Below are 21,382 nucleotides of genomic sequence, written 5' to 3'. Positions count from 1 at the left end.
AAATCGGTTTCCTTACTAATTTGCATGAAATATTAAGTCATTTGCAAGAATCAGACATTACTGTAAAATTCCTATTTTATATTTGCCCTCTCTATCTGGATCATAAGTTATCCTACAAATATTTGATTTCCACAAAAAAATATTTACCAAACTTTCATGGCAATTCATTCAAAAGGGCAGGACTAGTTGCCCTAACAAGAATGTACCACACGGACAGACATAAGAATTACTATTTACTACCACCTCTCTCCATTGGCAATTAAAACTCAAATTTATGGTAATGGCATTTGTCAGAAGTTATCAGAAGTTAGGTCAGAGCTTGGCCTGTTTTGGTTTTTCAAATTTAAGTTTAAAAAATGGTTGCCATTTCACAGAATAACTAAAACCTATCTCAAAATTGATCATCTAGAATTATACATTTATTCTTAATCAAGAAATCCAGTTCATCACTAAAAACAATTAACTGGTAATGTAACAAACCTGAAAGGAGGCACATGTTTCGATTGGTCATCTGAGGTCAACTCTATTTTGTAATCAGGGAAACTGGCTCTTAAGTGACTCACACTAAGAAAGGTATCATTCCAGTCTAGCTTTGGTATACAGTTTTTAAGTCTGAAAGATAAGACAAAAACAACATTCAAAATCAAATGTGGTTTCCACAAAATTACGTATTTGGTAATAGTACATTGAAATAAGGAAAATTCCTTTAGCACTTAAACCAGCAGATCAGCCACATTTTCTCTGTAAACACATATCACCAATCATACAAAAGAAGAACTTATTGTAGGTCCCTGTTTAATGACACCTGGACTGCAACAGATCACAAAAAAGATTAGCAGCAGCATTTTTTGTGTTCATATCACCACTTTCTGTGATCTGTAGCTGTTCAAGCATAAAAAAAACAATGGCCTACAATAACCTTATCTCTGGCATTTTGTCCAGCAAAAATGACAACTTAAGAGCTTCAGTACAGCCCAGTGTAAACTGCTCAATCACCTGACAGAAAATGACAGTCACTAACAGATGTTCATTGACATAATGGAGCTAAAAATAAGATTCATTAAAAGAACCGAGTGTTTTGAAATGAATTTGATTTATGGGTTAAATTCAGTATCACTGCATTTACAAGTGAATTAAGACAGAACATTGTTTACTTAAATCATCTCAATAAATAGTTAATTGACACATTTAAAGAGACTTAAATACCAATTACACTTGTACTCCATCTATATTTTTGTTTCTTTCTTAAATTCTGCCTAACAAATACTTTATTCTTTGGTGACTAAATCATATGCATGTATGTCTGTTACAACTTTATATCTAGACTGTTGTTGCAATTATGGTAATAAAAGGGTTTCCATACTTTTGAAACAAAATCTGCCAGGTCCTTTCCAGATTTTCTCCAGAATATATTTTTTTTTTAAGGTTTACATATGACTCTTATTGAATGGAATCAACAATAATCCTCTTTTTTTTTCCAGAATCTAAATTAAGAAATATGATCATATACTCAACCACAGAATGTACCATTAGAAACAAGCGTAAATATTAAAACTCATATAATTTTGTACATAACTCATTTTAATTTACAGAATCGGACCCTGTGCTCAGCATGTATTTTGTGGCTTTTCTAGCATATGACAGGATATACATTGTGGCCAGTCTATCTGGTGGAGGAAGACCCAGAAAAGAAGCATTAACACATAGGAAGCTACTGGCATGCTTTATCACATTATATGCAGCAGAAACTTGAACCCAGAGATGTGAAATGTGTGATCTGTAAAGCCTAAAATTTATTGTAATATATTTTATATTTTTGTCAAATTTACATATACTTTTATAGTTGGGGGAAATGGTAATGATAAACTTAATTATTCTTCTCCTAAACTTATTGTTGTTGCAGACAATTCTCTCACATGTTGGTACACTGTGATGCCAGACCTCTTCAAACCTAATACATAAATAAAGATACTGATATGGAGTTGATCATGGGGTAACCAGTCCACTTAACCAGTCTGATCAACTAAGTGCAAGGATTAACTATTCAAATATATTTAGGTCTCACTGAATAGTTTCATATTTTGACACCCCTTAATATTTAAGGCTGAGCCTAACAAGCTTGAATCTCATGTTTATAATTCATACAACCTCTAAATCTGTGACTTTGTTTACATTTACTTTGGGTTAAGCTTGAAATGGATTGATTCCATGGCTCAGAAAAACTTCGTTTTTGAGATGAGTGAGTTGCACCAGTTACTTGTCCTTTTCCCCATTGTACTCAACACAGTACAAATCTCTGCTACACTGCTTACACTTTTACTAATGAACTTCAGGTACCTGATGCAAGCTGGATAATAAATGGGTAGAAACCATGAAAATATTGTGTTCTAATAAAAGTTCCCTTTAAAAAATCTTATTCCAAAATGACAAAATTTTTAACTTGAAAAACTGCCATTACAAATATAGCCCTTGATTTCTTCATGGTATTCACACTTACAGTGACACATTTCCATAATGAAGATGTCATTTTAATGTAATACTAAATTTCATTTTCATAAGCTATCACACATCTTTGGGAGTCTGCTATGAGAGATGTTAAAAGATTGAGATTTTCCAAATTGTAACATTTTTGTATGGTCAGACAGTGGTATGCTTGCTCAGGCAAACTGATCATTTCTATATTTTCACAACAGTGCAGCTTTTTAAATTCCATATTAAACACAATTTTTATACATTATCTAAGAAAAGATCTGAATATTCTATAAATTTTGTGAACAACATTGAAGAGTTTTTTTTAATTTGCTTTCTCTCCGTATGTGCTTTCCATAAAAAAATGTTTGTAACTTGCATTTGAAAGAATTATTCCATCTTTCTCAGTTTCCACCAACTTCTGTACTAAATGACCCATTTTAGTGAAACCTCCATTCTAGAGAGCTGTGAAACAAGAGGTAGCAAGTTTGAAATTGACAGTAAAATCACAATTTTTAAACTCCTTTTATATTTTTATGTTCAAACTTTCCTTTAAACTTGCTCATCTTCATTTTTAAAATAAATTTTTTTTTTCACTCATGTCTTAGGATGGGTAATCAATCTAGTATGGGAAGGCTGCTGATTGGCCAAGAGAATTAGAATGTTTCTGGATCAAGACCCCAATTAAATTTTGACCAACAGGCTGCTGTCTCAACATTATAACCAAATGAACCCTTTACTGTCAAAATTAAAACTATTAAAGGATGGGACAGTGTTGGATCAGTATTAAAGCTATGAGTTCTCCACGGATAACTTTATTGGAATCTTACAAGCACACCTTCCACAAATATCATTGGTTTGTTTTTATTTGTATCCCAAATGAAGAAATTTTATCAATTTTCTACAATATCAGTCTGCAATAAATGTTCACAAAACTTTGCAGCTTTTCTTGTTATTTACTGAAGTGTAAATCTGTCATCTCATGTCCAGTCACGAGTTCACACAGTCACCTGTCAAACTATTACTGTTTAAAGTACTAATTGCCTAGAATATTAATAAAAATATCCCTACTCATTCTTTTTTGCTTAAGTATGTAGTTAATATCACACTTTTAGCTGCCAGTAAATACTTATATTAAATTTATGCACCAAACCCATGGCCATAACCGGTGCAAAAACTGAGTTTCATAAGGTGTGAGAGGCTTCCATTTTATTATGTGGCTGTTGTAGAGTCTGCCCCAATACTCTGATCTGCATAAAGATTTATCTGATCAATGATCAAATGCAAGAAATCCACATTAAAATTAAAAGACTTAAACGTCTAAAAGACTTAACAGTCTATAGACTCTGTATTCTCTTATTCTAAATTCAATTTCAGGAATATTGTTGAATACTTGGTTGTCTAGCATGCAGTTTTTGTCCAGCGAGCATGTACATAATTTTCAGGCTCAAAATCACTCATTAGTATTTCCAGTGACACTTTTCCAGCTCCAATAACCTACTTCAAAGCTTTCAAAACCACTGTCATCATCACTATCATCAGCCAGTATTTGCCAAAAGAAATCATCATCTGATGAGGAACAATTATGGGTGTAGGTCCTTTTGATTCTTCCAGGTACCACATGTTTAAAGCAGCATTTATCAAACATCTTTGCTAAATGCAAGTAAAACTATGACAGAATGCTTGTTCAAGGGCCAAATGTACTGATCAAATGTAGATTTACAAGCCCTCTTCCACAGCTTGGAAGCATCATAAGAAATGTCAAAAAGTAGTGTTATGAATCTGAACATCTGGATTTGTTTACTAAACTTACTTGGTGTAATGAGCTGCATCTGGACTTCCATAGCCAAGAATAAGGTCATGTAACCAGTCTGGTACAACACATTCTGTATTCATTAGGTCCCGAATCGTCTCCAGCACTGCTTTGAAATTGTTTTCCTTTGGTTTTCTCCTCATGATCACGTTGAATGTTTCATATACATCCTGAAAATTGGACAACTGATTTTTCAAAGAGTAGAAAGCTATCATATTCAGTGTTATTTAATCCCTGCCTAGCCTGAAGTCACAAATACTTTATGATGGTAAACTCCAACCTTTGTGCCAAAGCTGACAAATTGGTGAGAAGACTGATAATTCAACCAACTTTGACACTGAACAACCAAATATGACTCTTGTTGTGGTATACAACATGCTATGAAGTGGTTCTCAATGTTTTTTGGCCACAGCCCAAAAAATATAATTTTTCTAGCCAGATGACAAGTTCCAAATTTTTACAAGTTTTGCCACCATCACCCCCCCACCAAAAAAATGCAGTGTTGTGATCAGAATGGAATTTTGAATTTAGATCGAAAAGCAACAAGATTTTCATGGTAGCTGAAATGGTGTCCATATCTGAGTTCAGACTTGCACTATTTTCATTCAGTATCAATGGATATCACAATTAGTCTTCTGGTAAAAACTTCACACTGATATGACTTTCCATTTAGAATGAAGAGCAATAACAAGATTTTTCAGATGGCTGCCATGGTGGCAATAATAGATGTCAGACTGGCACCATTTTATTTTGTACCAATTTATCATAGGAATTCTTCTGGTGAAAACATAATGTTAATATGACTTTCCATGTAGGAGGAGTAGTGACAAGATTTTCAAGATGGCCTTTGTAAATGCCACAGAGAATATTAGATCAGCACAACTTTTATTTAAGACCAACTAGACATCATAAGAAGTCTTCCATTAATAATAAAAACCAATGCTGATATGACCTTCAGTTTAGGTGGAGTAACAATAACAAGATTTGAAGATGGCTACTGTGGTTGCCATAATGTATGTCAGATAGTGCCTTTTCCATTTAGGACAAACCAGATATTGTAAGTAATCTTCCAGTGAAAATCTCATGTTGATAAGTCTATCCATTCTGGTGCAGGTTCAAGCCCTGACCAAGTCATAACAAACACTTATAAAAATGGTACTAACAGCTGCCTTGCTAGGTGTTCAGCATTAAGAGGTTAGTGTTAGGACTGGTTGGACTGGTGTCAGGATAATGTGACTGGTTGGGACATAATGCTACATGTCTGTGGCATGATGCCCCTGTGCTAGACACCACTATAAACTGTCACACTGCAGACATTATAGCAATATGACTAAGAAATTGTTAAAGCTAGGTTATAAATCCAAATCACATACACATCTGTAGATATGACTACAAAAACTGATTAATAATATTTGTATATGTTTACAGATATGACAAAACAAGCTGATTAATATTTGTACATGTTTGTAGATATAACTACACAAATTGATTAATAATATTTTTGCTTATTTACAGATAACACTACAAAAGTCAAATTTATTAAGAATTTACTCAATATTAAACAAAATTTTTATACACTATCTAGGAAAGATCTGAATATACTATAAATTTTGTGAACAACACTGAAGACAGTGTTAAATGTGCCACTTAAGAATAATCTATGAACATAATGACCTCATATTCAGTGCTTAGAATGGCAAATAAAGCATTTTTTAAGTTTGCTTTCTCTCTGTATGTGCTACAAATAATTTGGAGATCTGTATTGTCAGAAATGTGACTTGTGAACTGAGATAAACACAGTTGGATTACCTCTGCTCCATTAACAGTGTTCACCATGTCTTGCTGGTATTGGTTGGGGTCCAGCCACACTCTGTATGTTCTGGTATCTCCAGGCAACTCAGGCCTTGGGTCTGGTCCTAACAACAAAAGATAAAAATGAAAAGCCTTATTCATTCAGGGATATACCAAACCTCTGATTGCCAAATAAATACAGTGGAACCCCGCTATAACGTGATGATCGGGGTCCATAAAATCGGATCGCGTTAAAAGCGGGGTCGCGTTAATGCGGGGTTTTACAATATTTAACTTTTTTTCCGAGAACATATACGTGTATACATGTACAATGATCAAAAGTCGGCTTATCATCAGATGAATATTAACTGGAATGCATTAATTAAGATATATTCAAAATAATCGAAGGCTAATATATTTATAGGTTATTACTGTGCATTAAAAACATTTACTAATTTTTATTTGTTTGAACGATAATACAGATTGACCGATAATACCAGACTATCGCTATATCACGAAAAGTGTATCAACACCGTATGCTACCGTGCCGTCGTGGCATGCAGTTCATCCATAATGGATGTAATTTCATTGAAAATCGTACAGATTTAAAATATTCAATAATTTTGTAATAGTCTGAATTCGTCGTGTAAAATATAGGATGAACAAAATATTGAAACCATTTACTTGCCGTCTGATATCGTACGGTCATTGCATGCAGCTATTCCCGGGTCTACATACGGTGTCTGTACAAATTTCATACCGCTAAAATTTTATCATATGCGACAACTGCAAGAATAATTAACAATCAACGCATGATTTCAGCGTGCAAATAACTTTTATTTCAGATTTTGTGAACATCAAAAGAAACATGTGAAAACTGCTAAATTAATACTTCTTTTAAGTTGAGTAATGCCAATGATGTGTCGATGGATGCGTTATTATCTGCTACCATTCCCTTTATCATTTCACGGCGATAATTTTGTTTAAATACGGAAATTATGCCTTGGTCAAGTGGCTGGATTTCTGATGTAGTGTTTTTCGGGAGGTACGAAACTTTGATCTTGCCATCACTGCTGACAAGATTTTCTGCTGGGGGGTGGGCAGGGCAATTATCCAGCAGGAGGAGAGCTTTTTCCTCCAGCTTGAGTTTTCGTAAATGAGCCCGAACATCTGGAACGAATGTTTTGTGAAACCAGTCGTCAAATATGGAGCTATTCATCCAAGCATTCTTGCTGTTAGTGTACTGAAATGGAAGTGCCTTCATATTTACATGATGAAAACATCTGGGAGCTTTCGATTTTCCAATCATCAGAGGTCTGACTTTGTGGCTGCCAGACTTGTTAACACAAAATAAGAGAGTCACTCTGTCCTTCCTCTTCTTGAAACCTTCTCGTTTGTGAGGGTCAGTCTTGGTTGCAAGGGTGCGATCGGGTAACATTTTATAACATAAACCAGTCTCATCGCAGTTGTAAACTTGGTCGGCTGTGTAGCAACCGTCCTCCAGCAACTTTTTAAGCCCAATCTGGTAGGAATTGGCAGCCTCTTTGTCAGCGGAGCGGATTTCCCCAGACACAAGAACTTGGCTGATAGCGTGCCTTTTCTTGAATCTGTCTAGCCAGCCATTACTCGCCTTAAATTTGGAATCATCTCCATTGATACGGCGATCAAATTTCTCTGCTTGGGCTTTCAGAATTGGGCCAGAAATTGGAACACCTTCTGAGCGAGCTTGTACAAACCATTGGTACAAAGCTGAATCTAGGACATTGTCATTAGCTAACTTAACCCTTTTACGCTGTAAACCAGTTTCCTCTTCAAGAATGTTGGGTAGACTACGGAGCTTTCCTTCATCTGTTTTCCACCCTCGCAAAGTGGACTCGCTGATTCCTAGATCTCTGGCAAGCTGAGTTTGTTGTTTGCCCTTCTTTAGTTGATCTAGGGCATACAGTTTCTCTTTAGCAGAAAACGACTTGCGTTTTTGAACTTGCTTTTCCATAACAGTAAAATATTTTTTTATATAAGCAAACAACGTACACAGATAAAGCTCAATAACTAAGTAATGAAGGCCTGCAATGGTTACGAATCACTTTTTATATAAAACAAAATTAAGCTGAACGGATGTACAATTTCATACCCTTTTAATTTACAGATAATAAAGTGGATATTATTTACTTTCAACTGTTTGTTGTTTGATCACACCGCCAAGCACAGCATACATGTTGGCGGCTTTCGTCCTTTGATGTTTATTAAATTGTGCGACTCTTGTATCAACCACAACTTTGTCTGCTGCTTGGCTGTGATTGCAGTTAAATAAGAAGCCCATGTCGGCTATTGTTTGAGCAACGACTGTATACAGAATTCATGGAAGACAATCACAAAGACGATTTACTGGCTTTACTCATGGATCCGTAATAAGTAACACTTCCGATAACGTTTACTTCGGCTTAACAATTCAAAAACCTAATGAAACCAGTTTTCTCTTCTAGAGTAGAATACGGAACTTCACCACAACCTGTTCAAATTGATAAATTTCAGAAGCCAAGCATTGTACACACTATTTCTCGTATGTTATATATATCGTATTATTTTAGAATTCATACACGATCACTTCTCCAAAGTCACTTAAAGAACCAGGATAAATTGTTAAGTTCCGATCGTTTATTATTAAAAGTCATACGCGAATTCTTCCACCAAATTATAATAAACGATTTACACACTATTTATCGTACGTTAAACAAATATTTTCACGGTCCGATAAAAATACACGTAAATGAATTTCAAATTTCAGGAACCATGCCACGATCATATTATTTTAAAAGTCACAACTAATCTCATGCCCAAAATGAAGTTAATTTCTTGTTTTGTTTTTTTTTTTTGCTTTTCTCCAAATTTTTTTCTCCATGTGTGAATGAATATACGAAATTTCGGGAGCCATGCTACGACCGCGTTATATCGGAATTCGCGTTATGGCGGGGCGCGTTATAGCGGGGTTCCACTGTATAACAATATTCATGAATGGTGAACCTACAAATCCAATAAAGATGCATACATCTTTCAATGGTGGCCACCAAAATTTCATGCTTAATGATGGTGAGATTGTTGTTTACAATCTTTTGGCTACATCTTATATTTGGCAACAAAGGCATGAAGTAATTTTTTAACATAACATACTTTTTGTGCAAGAGCCAATTAAGGTGATTAAGGGAAAATAACACAGCCTGTTTAAGTTTTTCTTAACCTAAAGGAAACTTTCAGCAAATTTGCTCAAGTCCAATCCAACAAATTAGCCACCCATCTACAATATCATCCTAAATATGAAACAGGTTTCAAACTGATGATTCAAGAGTACTTCAAAAAGCATACAAATGATAAATGTCAACTTTTCTCTATTCAGCTAACAACTCCACCCATTTCCAAAATGACAATTTTCACAAGTAAAGTCACAACTCACACATTTTATATTTAATTTCTATCAACATTTCTTATTGGTCTAGAATCCAGTGACTTTTCAAGCATTATTTCCTCAGGCTGAAAATGTAATTGGTGATATCATCACCAATGGTCAAAAGGAAGAATAATTTGGTATCCTTAAGCAAAAGCAAAAGCAAATGTTTCCATATTTGTAAATAAATTGGTAAAACTAATTAATGATAGAACATTTAACAATAAAATTAAGGCCTACATGGCCCTTGCTTAAAAGATTGCTGTAAAGCTTGTGACCTAAATCCCAATGTCAAAGGAGTGTGGCACAGAAAGAATTAACTTAGTTTTATGATGACATGTCCAAAGTAGAAAATTATGTATCAAGGGTTTATGGAAATGTAAGCATATATGAAACTTTGACCATACCCTCCAGACACATCTTCAACATCTGTGACTTTAACCAAGTGATAAAAAAGTAAGCATGTGTGTCAAAAAAGTGGTTTGGTTTATTTTTGCTTTATGATAAGAAATCAACATAAAAATAAAATTCATCAAGGCATAAGAAAATATAAACAAAAAAACAACTTTAACCAACACCTCAACAGCCAGATGAAAAGTGATTGTCTCTTTCTCATTCCTTTTTATGATACAGTCTGCCCATGTGATAAAGGCACATGGGATATACCGACCCCAAAAATGCACTCAATGGGACTATACATGACATCATCATGCTTATGATATCCTAAATGACTGCAACATTTCTTTTAGTTTTAGGATTAAAAGGACCAATTTTGCAGACCAATAAATATTAGTCCTTGTTTTAAAAAAAAAGTGGGATGTAAACTAAATGTTTAATGCTCTTTCTTGTGATGTAAAACTATTAAGAATATATATGAACTATGCATTATTGTGGGATTGGGAAATCAAGAATAGAATCTGTAATCAGGAACTCAGCATATACTCTTTCCTGCCCACACCTTTTAATCCTGAGGTGAGATTTCCTATTCCACACCACGCATATGATGGATTATATCAGTCTTGATTCTCCACTAAAATGGACTTAAGAATAACCAGAGAAAATGATATTTTACATAAAGTAAATAAAGACAAAACACATTTCTGAAGATAATGGAGTTATTTGCTCAAAGACATGGACTTTAACCCTGTAATAGAAATAGATCAACCTATGCCACCTACCCTCTTCAATGACCTTGCCCTCTTCATCCAGCATCCCTTCAATCTCACAGCCACGGACATACTTAAGCCCCACCTGGGGGATGAAGGGCTGTTTGTAGTTGTACTTGGTTCCAATCGGACAAGTTGGCTGCAGTGTGATCAGAAATGCCACATCATGCTTTCTCATAGCTGTCAATGCATACAGACAATGGGTACATTTTTATACACAAGCCACAAACTGAAATATTCAATAATGACTCATAAATATTACAAGATGAACTATGATGGCACACCATTTTAAGATATTCACTGTCCATTTTTTTAAAATTAAGAGCAATTTTACATAGCCTAATTGTTTCAGAGTAGGAGTCAGGTTTCATTTCTTTTTCAGGTTTAACTTCCTTCTGATTATAGGTATGTTAATTGAACAATCTATCTGAAGCACTACCTAATGATCTGTATTAGAATCATAACACAATGCAATTCATGGCAAAGTAATCTCAGAATTCTTTGTTATGACACCAACACTGAAATGGTTTAGTGATGTCCTTCTTTAATGACTCCTTTACCCCCTCCCTTCCCCCAACACTCCTGAAGTTGTCATGGATCTAAGGGACACACTGGAAGTCTGAAACCATACTGCAAATCTAAACCCCATGTGGATGTCACATATCACATACCAAGTTTAAAAGTTGTATACTGGGCTGAAAAGGAACATAACAAATTGGGTTCATGACATCCTGTTTTTTTCACCTCTGACCCGTGTCCTGGTGATCAAGGGCTAATTAAATGCTTAAAATCCAGTCCATGATAAATATTCTCAAAGACCATCAATTTGTCACCAACATGCTTTGGTAATATCCTCATGCTTTATTCCTTTTAACCCTCTCACCTCTGATTAATGCCCATGAATACATAATTTAGTGACATTTGTTACCCTTTTGACCTCTACTCTTGGTGCCCACAAGTCAGAAAGGGGATTGAATCCATTTCATGTGTAATACTCTCAAAGACCTTTGATTTGACATGCATAAAGATAGGTCCTGGTGATGTCCTAATTCTTATCCAATTGACCCCCTTGATATCTGCCCCACCCCCACCCCAATGACTATTTGGCCAACTGTTAACAATATGTTTCATGCATTGTACATCTTGGGTAGAAAAGAACTGTAAACAAATTAAAATTAAAAGCATAATCAACAAGAAGAGAAAGCATTCAATGTATTTTTATCCTGCAATTATGCCAGTGCTTAATAACCCCCAGGTCACGACCCAAATTAGGGTCACAAGGACATTCTGGGTGGTCACAGAGGGTTGCCAGAATTTTTTTTTAGGGTAGCAAAACGTAAAAAAACGTGGAAACAGGGTTGTGAGACTCAAAAAAGTCTATTGTTTAGGGCCATAGCCATAAAAGGTTGGGAACCAGTGAATTATGCCATGTACCCATGGAGGCCCCAGAGATTGCAGAGAGAAACCTTTACTGGAAAATCTACACACAAGAGTAACCTGAAATGTCTGAACACTATCATGAATATTAAGAAAATATTTATATTTACAAGAATATGTGTAATGACAAATATGGCATGCTCTTGTAAGTTACAAATTTGGAGTATTCCACAAATCTGTTAGAAAAACAGTATGCAAAGTTTAGATGCTGTCTTTTGACACTGCCTGAACAATGAATTGAACATATATAAAAAAGTTTGAAAAACAAATAATGAATTGTTAGATTGGTCTCACTGGACATTTTCAATACAAACATCAGCAAAACAATGAAGACAAGATGTAGAAATGCTATGAAGGCTCAAAGAATATCTTAATTTATGAATTACATAAATTCATTTACCGACAGTATAACAAATAATACTTTACTTCAGTCCAGATTATTTGTAAGCAATGAAAATTATCATTTTACTCAAACATTCTGCCTGGAAAATGTATATCTTGAATGCAGCAGGAGCAGTTAATGCTTGGTAAACTAGGTTGCATTATATCCTAACTTGCAACTAACACTTATATGATAAAAAGTTTGGGTGTAATACTACTTGCAGTTCTGTTTTTTCTTTTTGTTAATGTGGATATATTGCCATTGGAGATCAGAGAGAATAAAGCTCCAATTATGTTAGATGTGTGTTTCCAACTGAGTTTTTTTTTGGTAAGAGACATATCCTGTTCACGCATGCACTTATTAAATCAGAACACTGGTGATGATAAACAGAACTAATGGGCATCTGTCTTTAAAATTGTATGGCCTCTACATAGGAAAGAAAACAGTTGGATCTTGATGAAGGAGATATTAAAAGAAAAATAACTCTGGCCCCCTTCGTGTATAAGCTTATAGATAGAAAATTGTAAAGTATGGTGAGAATATGGTGATCCGTTGGCCATATAAAAATATTCAGATTTGTTGGTCTCAGACTTTCTATGTCAGGAGAAAGATTTAAAAGACCTTAGAGGAACTCATTAGAATAATCAAAGCAGTTTCAAAGTCTGATGATCATATACTGACTATAGATAAAACATTCCTTAGTTATATATTGACTATAGATGAAACATTCCACAGTTATATACTGACTATAGATAAAACATTCTTAGTCATATATTGACTATAGATAAAACATTCCTTAGTCATATATTGACTATAGATAAAACATTCCTTAGTCATATATTGACTATAGATAAAACATTCCTTAGTCATATATTGACTATAGATAAAACATTCCTTAGTCATATATTGACTATAAATAAAACATTCCTTAGTCATATATTGACTATAGATAAACATTCTTTTGTTAACATACCAACCTTAGTTTGTTTCTATCCACTAAGGAAACATACTTGGTGTCTGAAACTTTTTACGTACTTTTGAAAAATATTTAAAACTTTTAAAATATGGCATCCTCAAAAGTGGATGGCCTGGATAATAATTCTTTAGATTGATGATGGTTCAGTCTTGCGTATTTGCGTCCAAATGTCTTAGAAAATTTTACTTAGATAACATTTTAAAAAGTGCATTTCAATATACTTAGTATGTGTATTGCCACTAAATTAAGTATATAATGCTTACATTCCCACTCTGCTTTTATAGAAGGCAGAACACTCAATGTCACAGTGATGTCTGCTCTTACTTGAGCTGGGTGGGATTCTCCAACACGGGGTTTGGCAACCTAGTAGAAAATGCATAAAATAAACAATAACATTAAAGCATAAAGATACGAACATATCTGTACACCCCCAACCCCCATGTCCAGTATGTCCACTCTTTCAAGCTCATTCAAGAACGAAGTTTATACACTGCATTTTTTCTATATACAACAAAAGTGTCATGGATGGCCTATTATATCCCCACCTATATTTAACAGACGTCTGTGTAGGTACTAGTAAGGCTTGAAAGGCATGTTTCATGCTGGTGATTATTTAGACCCAGGATATATAGGTTTCTTTTTAACCATCCACCCTTTAGACCCCAGGATATATAGGTTTCTTTTTAACCATCCACCCTATAGATCCCAGGATATGTAGGTTTCTTTTTAACCATCCACCCTTTAAACCCCAGAATATATAGGTTTCTTTTTAACCAAAGTACAAGCCATCCACAAAATTTGCTCAAGGAACTTGCTACAGAACAGAACGTTGACCTTTTGACCCCAAAATGCACACTGCCTTGTCTAGAGTACTACCAGTACCTAGATTGTACTCAATTTCACATTTTTATGCAGTAAAATTCATGGAGTCTGTCCATGTAGAGTTGATATAGGAATGTAAATTTTGTTCGTTTCATCATGCTTATCCCCCTTGTCAAATTCTGCCTGCTACTGCCATTTTCAAGAGATATAGTTTTTGCTGGTTGTTTTCTGTGATGACTGTCAGGAGTACCTTCAGCAAAGGACACTCCAGTTAGGCCTTAAAAGAGCTTCTTCCACAGCAGCACAGCATACAATAAATTTAACCCTACTGCACTCTAGGTCAATGTGCACTGGCTGCCAACGTGAAGATTTTATGCCTTCTATAATCCTAATTAACTTTTCACAGGATTATAAATGAGTGCCAATGGATATACATGCAAAAATAGACCAATTTTAAATTAAACGACAAGGATAATGAGCTTGTGTGAAAAGAAATCATTAAAACCTAAACAAATAATGCTGCTGGTAATCTAGTGACATGTTACATAAATCCAGTAGGCCTTTTTCAATAAATGTCACTGCATATGCTATTGCATGATATGACTGCCATGGTCCACTTTTCATCCTGAATCTTCCAAGCCCTTAACTATTGGCTGAAATTGTGGGATAGAGCTATAACGGCAGAACACATACATGATAACACTGGAATTAGATTTTATACTGGAATTATACACACCATTTATGAATTGTGAGCCTTTCATTTTTTGTAAAGTAATAATCTGAATGCAAAATTGCAGCTGTGGAGGTAAAGTGACCAAGCATTACATAGATACTCGTACTCATTTATAGGTCAATCTCAACTGCAAAGACCCAGATCTATCATCACATAATGCACCAGCAGATCTGGTTCCAAGTTCATTAGGAGCAATCCGTAGAACAAACAAAATCAACCCTGATCTTTTGGCACAATATGCATTGGCAGATCAGGGTCTATGTTGTTTGCAGCTGGACTCAACTTATAAGTAAGCATATATGTTAAATGCCCATTTCTTATTATGAGGTGTTGTGTTCAACAGATCAACGCTCAGCTCTTGACAGTTGCCATTATGTTTATGGAATTGATTTTCTGTCTCAACATTAATTAAATTACTTGTTATTGAAATAAGTCAACAACAATTTTCAGTAGATTATAGTCTAGATCACAGACACACACCTACCTAATAATGACACTAGTAGCATGACCCTAAGCTTTCAGATAGAATTCATAGGATTTTTTAGTCCCTATGGTTTGGGACACTAACAGAAATAGCCATTTTTCGTGCCCAAAAACATGCAGTAAAAACAGCAGTAAACAAAACACACCCAAGGACAAACCTCATGGTCCTACAACCTTTGTCACAGAAAAATTTCTACACTTAAATGTCCCAAAACTTAGTGTATTAAAAAAATTATCAAAAATAATTTAGGATGTCTCAAAATTCATGGAGTCCAAACATAAACAGAAAATACTGTAATACACAAAAATAATATTTATGAATATATAAAGTTAAATGGCTGCATGAGTAACATGGGTGGATACAAAAAACTAAAAGTCAATCTTCTGTATGTGACAACGAGAGTGTGGCTTATGAAAATAAGTATCCAAACAAAAGGCTTCTCAATACATACCTTTCTAACCTGAAATTAACAACAACAAATGGCATAAATACAATGTAAACACATGCATACATTGTGGGTGTTTTTCTTTCTACTACCTTTCCAAAACTATAAAAGAAAAACCTACTTACTTCGACCACATTCAAGCTAACTATAGAATGTGCCATCCTGGCCCATCCACCAAAGTAACAGCTGCCATCCTCAGCTCTCCTGAAACCAACCAAATGAATTAATCAAGTTATATCGTTCATTCATACAAAGAGATCAGCTGATGAGTATGGTGTCATTTGCTCTGCTGCAGACTGATTCAAGTATATAACACAGTCACTAAGGCAAATAAAAAGTAGTTCACTGAGATCCAATTTTCATGGCAATGAATATTATCCTCCAGATGAAAGCATTGTTCCCCCCATAAATTCTAGAAGGAAGTCAGTTTGGAATGTTCTAAATTCTAAATCATACTAGTCCAACTCCTTTTCTTTTAATATTTAACACTACACTTGGCAATAGCAGTTCAAATATTTCTGGCACAGAGCAAGAAATGCAAGTCCTCTGGTGTTCAGATTTCTTACAAATTGCCCAACTATGTTTCCACTGACTTTGTGTTCATGCCATTCCCATTTCCACACATTTTTCAAAATATTATTCAAACTTCTGTCCGTGTCACTATCAATAATTCTATTTGCCATAGTTGGCAAGCATGCTTCTTTCTTTCCAACAGTTTCCCTATGACCAATCAGAATGCTCTTTAATTATATGGTTATGTTAATGCCAAATGTTGTTGGACAGACAGTTATTTAAAAACTGGATTGGAGATGATAGGGAAAATGGACAATATAGAGGAAAAGTGGATTATGGCCATGAGAAAAGCAAACTCCACTAAAATGGAAACAAATCACTGACAACATGAGTACTGTGACTGGTACATTATACACACAACCCATGATTAATAGTCCTCTACGTGAGCTTTAGCAGGGCATGAATAACTAAGGAGACTATTATTGACCAATGAGTCACGATATCCTGAACTTTTACTTAAGGTATGAGATACTGAGCTAGTCTTATTGAGCAGAAACCATTATTTTCTTATCAGACTTATCATGACCGTAACATTTGACCCTTAAAACCCCAAAATTTATGGAGTTTTTTTTATCATCTAAAGTGCAAGTCATCCACAAAGTTTGGTTAATGAACTTACTCTAGAAGAAAATTATTCTGTAAAATCCACTTTTCTTTGAGTCACAATGACCTTGACCTTGGATCTTTTAACCCCAAGATCAATAGCCTTCTTCCATACTTTAAGTGTAAGCCCTTCACACATATTATTTAAGTTATATGGTATAGTAATAAAGTTATTCTGCAAAATTCATTTTTGTTCCTTTAGTCACATGTGACCTTGACTTTTGGTCTTTTGATCCTAAAATCAACAGACTTCTTTCTTATGTAACATCTAAGTAACCAGTAGCTTCTCATAGGTTGGTGGTTCTTTCCAGGGTTTCCTTGGGTTCTTCCTCCACCATAAATACTGGCCGCCATGTATAGCCTATCATGTGCTGAAAAATGGTGTTAAACCATAAAACAACAACAAGAAGAAGGCTTTGGCTTCTTCACTTTCCACAGAACAAGTCAGCCACAAAATCTGGTAGCTGCAGATGATGGAGAACTTGAGTAAAAGAATAACCAATGTTATACTTGCAATTTTTAAGAAGATAAATCATCTTCCTATCAATTTCATGCAGGTAACTGTAAGGTTGTTTAAGTTTCCTATGCAAGATAGTAAGCAGATATCCTATGCCAAGAATACATATTTTTTCGTGAATTCAATATGCAATGTGTTCTGCTCTCACAGCGCAACATAAACATCAAAATATCTAAATTGGGGTAGAAAAGGGCTGGACTAACAGCGATTGACAGGCTCTACAAATGTAACAAAACTGGTAAAGATTTATACATCCTCATTGTGAAATAAAATTTGTCAAAGTCTCATTGGTTTTAACCCTCTAGGGATGAACTGATTCTTGGGGATTCATGTGATTAGCTCTGAGGGAAATTGTATTCATCCAATCATTCAGATTGTTTTTGAAAATTACATATTATAATGTAAATAGATGCTGACTGACGACAACATAATCTTATGAGCCATTGGAGCATTAAAATTATGAAAACTACTAGTCTGACTGGAAATTTATAAGCGTTGGGATACCAGACTGAAGCTAATTTTCATCCCTGGGCTTACTAATCAAACTGTTACTATTTTTCATCACTTACCATTTAATGTTTTCTTTTTAATGTAAAAAGTCTCTTTTCACCCTCTCTAGAAACGAATTGCTTCCCCATAATCAAAGAATTCTGGTGTACCCTCTTCTAAATTAATAATCATTAGATGATTAAGTCTAACAAAATTTAGCTTGTTTCTTGCATTTGTGTACAGTTTTGGCAACTGATGCCATACTTAGTCAGAAGTTTACAGTGTTGCATGAAGTACCAATTTTAAATTTTATATTATATTATATATATATATATATATATATATATATATATATATATATATATATATATATATATATATATATATACTCTGTGGACACTTACCCTGGTTTTAAGTGAGATACAGCATCCTCTATATCTTGTCGTATTTCATCTGAAATGATGAACATAGCTTGATCACTAATGGGCAGTTCTTACAGAACTTCTTGCTCAACATTTTTTCCCCCTTTCACTAAAGTGCAAAGGAATTTAGCAATACTTAATCCTTCAGGTTATACATGTAGCAATACTTCATCCTTTAGATTATACATGTAGCAACACTTCATCCTTTAGATTATACATGTAGCAATACTTAATCCTTCAGGTTATACATGTAGCAATACTTAATCCTTCAGGTTATACATGTAGCAATACTTAATCCTTCAGGTTATACCTGTAGCAATACTTCATCCTTCAGGTTATACATGTAGCAATACTTAATCCTTCAGGTTATACATGTAGCAACACTTCATCCTTTAGGTTTTATATGTAGCAATACTTCATCCTTCAGGTTATATATGTAGCAATACTTCATCCTTTAGGTTATACATGTAGCAATACTTCATCCTTTAGATTATACATGTAGCAATACTTCATCCTTTAGGTTATACATGTAGCAATACTTAATCCTTCAGGATATACATGTAGCAATACTTAATCCTTGAGGTTATACATGTAGCAATACTTTATCCTTTAGGTTATACATGTAGCAATACTTAATCCTTCAGGATATACATGTAGCAATACTTTATCCTTGAGGTTATACATGTAGCAATACTTCATCCTTGAGGTTATACATGTAGCAATACTTCATCCTTTAGGATATACATGTAGCAATACTTCATCCTTCAGGATATACATGTAGCAATACTTAATCCTTCAGGTTATACATGTAGCAATACTTCATCCTTTAGATTATACATGTAGCAATACTTCATCCTTTAGATTATACATGCAGCAATACTTCATCCTTTAGGTTATACATGTAGCAATACTTAATCCTTCAGGATATACATGTAGCAATACTTAATCCTTGAGGTTATACATGTAGCAATACTTTATCCTTTAGGTTATACATGTAGCAATACTTCATCCTTTAGGTTATACATGTACCAATAATTAATCCTTCAGGATATACATGTAGCAATACTTCATCCTTTAGGTTATACATGTAGCAACACTTCATCCTTTAGGTTTTATATGTAGCAATACTTCATCCTTCAGGTTATACATGTAGCCATACTTAATCCTTGAGGTTATACATGTAGCAATACTTAATCCTTGAGGTTATACATGTAGCAATAGTTCATCCTTCAGGTTATACATGTAGCAATACTTCATCCTTTAGGATATACATGTAGCAATACTTCATCCTTCAGGATATACATGTAGCAATACTTCATCCTTTAGGATATACATGTAGCAATACTTCATCCTTTAGAATATACATGTAGCAATACTTAATCCTTCAGGATATACATGTAGCAATACTTAATCCTTGAGGTTATACATGTAGCAATACTTAATCCTTGAGGTTATACATGTAGCAATACTTCATCCTTTAGGTTATACATGTACCAATAATTAATCCTTCAGGATATACATGTAGCAATACTTCATCCTTTAGGTTATACATGTAGCAACACTTCATCCTTTAGGTTTTATATGTAGCAATACTTCATCCTTCAGGTTATACATGTAGCCATACTTAATCCTTGAGGTTATACATGTAGCAATACTTAATCCTTCAGGTTATACCTGTAGCCATACTTAATCCTTGAGGTTATACATGTAGCAATAGTTCATCCTTCAGGTTATACATGTAGCAATACTTCATCCTTTAGGATATACATGTAGCAATACTTCATCCTTCAGGATATACATGTAGCAATACTTCATCCTTTAGGATATACATGTAGCAATACTTCATCCTTTAGGATATACATGTAGCAATACTTCATCCTTTAGATTATATATGTAGCAATACTTAATCCTTGAGGTTATACATGTAGCAATACTTAATCCTTCAGGTTATACCTGTAGCCATACTTAATCCTTCAGGTTATACATGTAGCAATAGTTCATCCTTCAGGTTATACATGTAGCAATACTTAATCCTTCAGGTTATACATGTAGCAATACTTAATCCTTCAGGTCATACATGTAGCAATACTTAATCCTTCAGGAAATACATGTAGCAATACTTCATCCTTTAGGTTATATATGTAGCAATGCTTTATCCTTCAGGTCATACATGTAGCAATACTTAATCCTTCAGGTTATACATGTAGCACTACTTAATCCTTCAGGTTATATATGTTGCAATACTTTATCCTTCAGGTTATACACGTAGCAATACTTAATCCTTCAGGATATACATGTAGCAATACTTCATCCTTTAGGTTATATATGTAGCGATACTTAATCCTTCAGGTTATACATGTACCAATAATTAATCCTTCAGGTTATACATGTAGCAATACTTAATCCTTCAGGTTATACATGTAGCAATACTTCATCCTTCAGGTTATACATGTAGCAATACTTAATCCTTCAGGTTATACATGTAGCAATACTTTATCCTTCAGGATATACATGTAGCAATACTTAATCCTTTATGTTATATATGTAGCAATACTTAATTCTTCAGGTCATACATGTAGCAATACTTAATTCTTCAGGTCATACATGTAGCAATACTTAATTCTTCAGGTTATACATGTAGCAATACTTAATCCTTCAGGTTATACATGTAGCAATACTTCATCCTTCAGGTTATACATGTAGCAATACTTAATCCTTCAGGTTATACATGTAGCAATACTTTATCCTTCAGGATATACATGTAGCAATACTTAATCCTTTATGTTATATATGTAGCAATACTTAATTCTTCAGGTTATAC

General features: G+C 34.3%; 1 protein-coding gene across 1 annotated transcript in view; it reads right to left on the bottom strand.

Moving 5' to 3' along the window:
- The window catches only part of LOC149807289 (RNA helicase aquarius-like), a 141,861-nt gene that overhangs the window by 58,557 nt on the left and 61,922 nt on the right, over nt 1–21,382 (bottom strand). The window contains exons 16-22 of the mRNA XM_089964880.1: nt 18,544–18,592; nt 16,083–16,161; nt 13,737–13,836; nt 10,691–10,858; nt 6,092–6,198; nt 4,283–4,452; nt 481–612 (exon numbers count right to left, since the gene is read on the bottom strand). Coding sequence (XP_089821006.1) covers nt 481–612; nt 4,283–4,452; nt 6,092–6,198; nt 10,691–10,858; nt 13,737–13,836; nt 16,083–16,161; nt 18,544–18,592 — 805 coding nt within the window. The remainder of the gene's footprint in view (nt 1–480; nt 613–4,282; nt 4,453–6,091; nt 6,199–10,690; nt 10,859–13,736; nt 13,837–16,082; nt 16,162–18,543; nt 18,593–21,382) is intronic.

Source organism: Sinohyriopsis cumingii, chromosome 1 (genome assembly GCF_028554795.1).
Source record: "Sinohyriopsis cumingii isolate HCF-2022 chromosome 1, ASM2855479v2, whole genome shotgun sequence".
Taxonomy (NCBI): domain Eukaryota; kingdom Metazoa; phylum Mollusca; class Bivalvia; order Unionida; family Unionidae; genus Sinohyriopsis; species Sinohyriopsis cumingii.
The sequence above is the reverse complement of the archived record's forward strand: the minus strand, read 5'-3'. Positions and strand labels throughout refer to the sequence as shown.